This window comes from Lucilia cuprina, chromosome 4 (genome assembly GCF_022045245.1).
Source record: "Lucilia cuprina isolate Lc7/37 chromosome 4, ASM2204524v1, whole genome shotgun sequence".
Classification (NCBI taxonomy): domain Eukaryota; kingdom Metazoa; phylum Arthropoda; class Insecta; order Diptera; family Calliphoridae; genus Lucilia; species Lucilia cuprina.
The window spans coordinates 44,448,969-44,453,066 of NC_060952.1; the positions used below are offsets into that span (position 1 = coordinate 44,448,969).

Below are 4,098 nucleotides of genomic sequence, written 5' to 3' on the forward strand. Positions count from 1 at the left end.
GGTAAAATATAGGCCGATCCTTACGAAAATCTGCAGTATCATTTATACTTATATAAAACTTATTTGTGCCAATTTTTAGAGAGATAGCAGAATATTTGACGTAATTATAGCATAAAAAGTTCAAATCGGGAGGTACGGTTGTATGGGGGCTAGGTGAAATAATGGACCGATTTCAACCATTTTCAATAGGCTTCCTTGTGCATGCTTGGTCCAAATTTCATCAAATTATCTTGAAAATTGCGGCCTGTACCTTGCGCACAAGGTTTACATGGACAGCCAGCCAGCCGGACGGACGGACATGTCTTAATCGACTCAAAAAATGATTCTGAATCGATCGGTATACTTTAAGGTATTGGACCAATATTTTTGTATGTTACAAACATCAGCACAAACGTATAATACCCTCCCCACTATAGTGGTGTAGGGTATAAAAATATAAATATCGTCAAATTTTACGTCAATCCCTCCCCACGAAAATAAATTTAAAAATCCCCAGTTTTGGAACAAATCTCCACAAGTTTTGGAACAAATCTCCACATCTGGCGACACTGCTCAGACATAAAAGTGTAATATACTTGTCTGTTATTTAAACCGTAACATAAAACTGTTAACAAAGCAAAGTTTATATTTATTTAAGTTAGCATACTTTTAGGCATAAGTATAACAGTATACTTTTTATGGTATTATTCATAATATAAAACTATCTATTGACTTAAAGAGGTGCTATATTTTCATTGCGGAATGTTAATAAGGCCTTACGAGAAAGATTTTGCTGACACATTAAAAAAAAAACAGAATTATAGTACATGAAAGAAAGTGAAGTTTTAAAACATTTTTTTGTTTCTTATGCATGTTTCTAGTGCGAGATGAGGGGTATATTGATTTTGTCATTCTTTTTGTAACACATCGAAATATTGACCATAGTAGACCCACAAAAGTATATATTCTGGGTCCATATTAAATTCTCAGACGATCTAGCAATCTATGTCTGTCCGTTTGTTGAAAGCACGAAAACAGTTCTTGCTAGTTTTATACGTACCAAAATCATTTAACAAAATTTTATAATGATCGGACCATAATTGACCCTACCCCCAATGAATTTATGAGGATGGTGACTATAATGATCACTACTGCCTTAAAACTACGAGTACATCGATGATTCTATACAGATACGTTTTTTACCAATATAAATCCGGTAACCAAAATTTGTGACGATCGGTCCATAATTGGCCCTTCCTTCCATATAAGGGGCTCTTCAGTAGCTTATTACTGGCTTCAACATAAATCTCTTTAATCTCGTTTGAAGATGTCAATCCTAAAACTTTTTATATCAAATATTTACAAGGTCCAAAGGATAAATTTTAAAAACAAATCGAGTTTAAATATAATTTTTGAATGACACTCTGTTTGCTGTGATAGCCCCCATACCGTACCCTGAAAATAGGGCTTTGGGCTCTATCTTCTATTATGTCAACAAAAATCGGCAAAACTTAGTTTTATAAAACTATAAATGACATTAACGATTTTTGTAATGCTCGTTTGATCATTTGACCCTAGCCTCCATACAAACTTCTCTTCAGAAAATGACTTGATGGTCACAATTCACTTATAAGCACTAATAACACTATTAAATTCTATATGCCCGACTATACATTTAAACTTTTTTTGAAAGGGGTCTCAGTTCCCTACCAGCGGGTGAAAATCTTTATCTCAGAACAATATGTTCAAAATTATTATTTTGTAATCTTTTGAAATTGCTCTCAAAAATTCTCTATTTTGAGCTTATCGGAAAATAATAAAATTTACACTATTTTTGGTCCCCAAAACGATTTTAGTGTATAATAAATTGCATATAAACTCCAAAAAAAATCTAAAAAATTCTGAAATAGACCAAACAATTTTGTAAACATGTTTCAGTTGAAGATAAAAATTACGACAAACTGCTTCGAAAAAAAGTGAAAATATAATATAATCTTCAATCCACTTAAAATCATTTTGTGAACCATAAATACTCTACAAAAAATTTTAACCGCAGTCAGCTCAAAATTGTGGAATTTTTAAGATCTACTTCAAAAAATTAGAGATATTTTATTTTTTACAAGTTATACTGAGATAAGTATTTTCAATCGCTGCTAAAAAAATTGAGGACCATTCGAAAAAAACATGTTTTTATTTTTCTCATTTTCAGTACATTATATGTATTCATACATGAAATTCTTAAAAAGGGGGTTCCTAGTAACACTTTAGTATACATATATTACATATTTTTTGATTTCAGTGGGAAAAACACAAACAAGTTTCATTTTATGGAGCTTAAAATTCTAATTGTGACGACTGCAAAATCATTGACAGTGAAAGGAACAGGTTCGTTAGCGTGGTAAGAAATAAAAATGTGTGCAGATAATGAAAAAAAAAAACAAAATCTACAAAACAGATGCATTTCGCGGAGGCAAAAATTAATGATTGGTTTCTTGGTTGGTTAGTTGGTTGTATTAACGAACAAACGGTTTTAAGGTCACGTTAATAATAGTGGAAGCTGTGGTGATAATGATGATTTGTGTATTCAACATGAGTAAATTGAGGATGTGTGTTTATGCAGAATGAATGGTGACCTTGCCGCAAAACTAAAGTACCTGTACGATATTTTTGTTTTTATTAGTAATTGAGTGTTTAGGGCAGTGGGTCATGATGAAACTCTCTTAAGAAGACAACAACAAAATCAAAATTATGAACTACATATACATACATATGTATTACGAATTGTAGGTATCTTCAATAAGATGAATGAGTATGCAAAACTTGCAGCGCATTTTTATTGATATAAAAGTAGTGTGATGCAGGACACAATATCACAGTTCACTTGCAACGTTAATTCCTTCGACATTTAAACAATTAAAAACATAAATTTCAGAATGCAAATCAAAGTACATATGCATTGTTAAAAAAATTTTTGGAAATATATTTTTTAATATTGAATAATTATCTTATTTTTCTATAGGTTGTATCATTTCTAGTTTGTCTTGCTACAGTCAGAGCTGGTCTTTTGCCTGATGCTTCTCCGGAGAACTTTGATTCACATCCCAATTATAACTTTAAATATAGTGTGGATGATGCCATTACTGGTGACGTTAAATCTCAGACTGAGACTCGTGATGGCGATAATGTGCAAGGTCAATACACCCTGAATGATGCTGATGGTTACAAACGTGTAGTTGACTACTCTTCGGATGCTGTAAATGGTTTTAAAGCTGTTGTTCGTCGGGAGCGTTTAGAAAATGTACCTGTGAAAAAAGTTGTGAACCAACAAGTAGTAACTAAAGCACCAAAATATATTGCACCTAAGCCTATCACTACTACTGTAGTACATCATCACCAACCTACTGTCTACCATCAAACTCCTCAAACTTTACATTTCTTACATTCATCCCCAGCAGCAGCATTTGTTAAATCAGCACCTGCTTTAATTTCCACCACTACCCATCATCATTCTCCAGCCATAGTACATCACAGTCCAACAGTAGTACATCATGCACCAGCAGCTGTAGTCCATCATGCTCCCGCTTTAGTTAAGACATCGATTAGCACACCTCATCATGTTTCTTACGTCCATTATCATCACTAAATCCATGTTGTAATTTGTTAAATAAAGAGAATTTCTAAAGTAAATGATTTCCCATTATTTCGTGATTTTGATTTTTTCTCTGAGGTAAAAGATTATGATAGTAGATATGTATGTATATTAGAGTTATGATTTTTTGCAAATATCAAAAATACCATAACAAAAGCTTGTAGATAGTGAACAGATGTTAAGGAATATGATATTATTTTTTGGCGATCGTGAAAAAGTTTCCGCATAAAAGGCGATGAAGTTTTGTATAAGTAAATTTTCCTTTTTCTATAAGAAAAATAAATATTTTTGCATTTGTATTACATTATCTTAAATAGAACATTGTTCTTTAAATCCTTGTTATGGAAATTTTAACAAATCACTATAATATTGCTTGTTATAGAAATTAGTATACTTTAATTATTAAAATATTTTTGAAAAATAACGAACGAAAATATTTTAAGAAGTTCTTTAGGTGCGGGAAGTTTTTT

The 4,098-nt window shown here is 31.8% G+C and overlaps 1 protein-coding gene across 1 annotated transcript; it reads left to right on the plus strand.

Annotated features, from left to right (window-relative positions):
• Positions 1-2,848: 2,848 nt before the first annotated feature.
• Positions 2,849-3,673, plus strand: LOC111674616 (pupal cuticle protein Edg-84A-like). The gene is made up of 2 exons (XM_023435273.2): positions 2,849-2,924; positions 2,999-3,673. The coding sequence occupies exons 1-2, from the start codon at positions 2,913-2,915 to the stop codon at positions 3,620-3,622; spliced, it is 636 nt and encodes a 211-aa protein (XP_023291041.2). The 5' UTR covers positions 2,849-2,912; the 3' UTR covers positions 3,623-3,673.
• Positions 3,674-4,098: the final 425 nt, after the last annotated feature.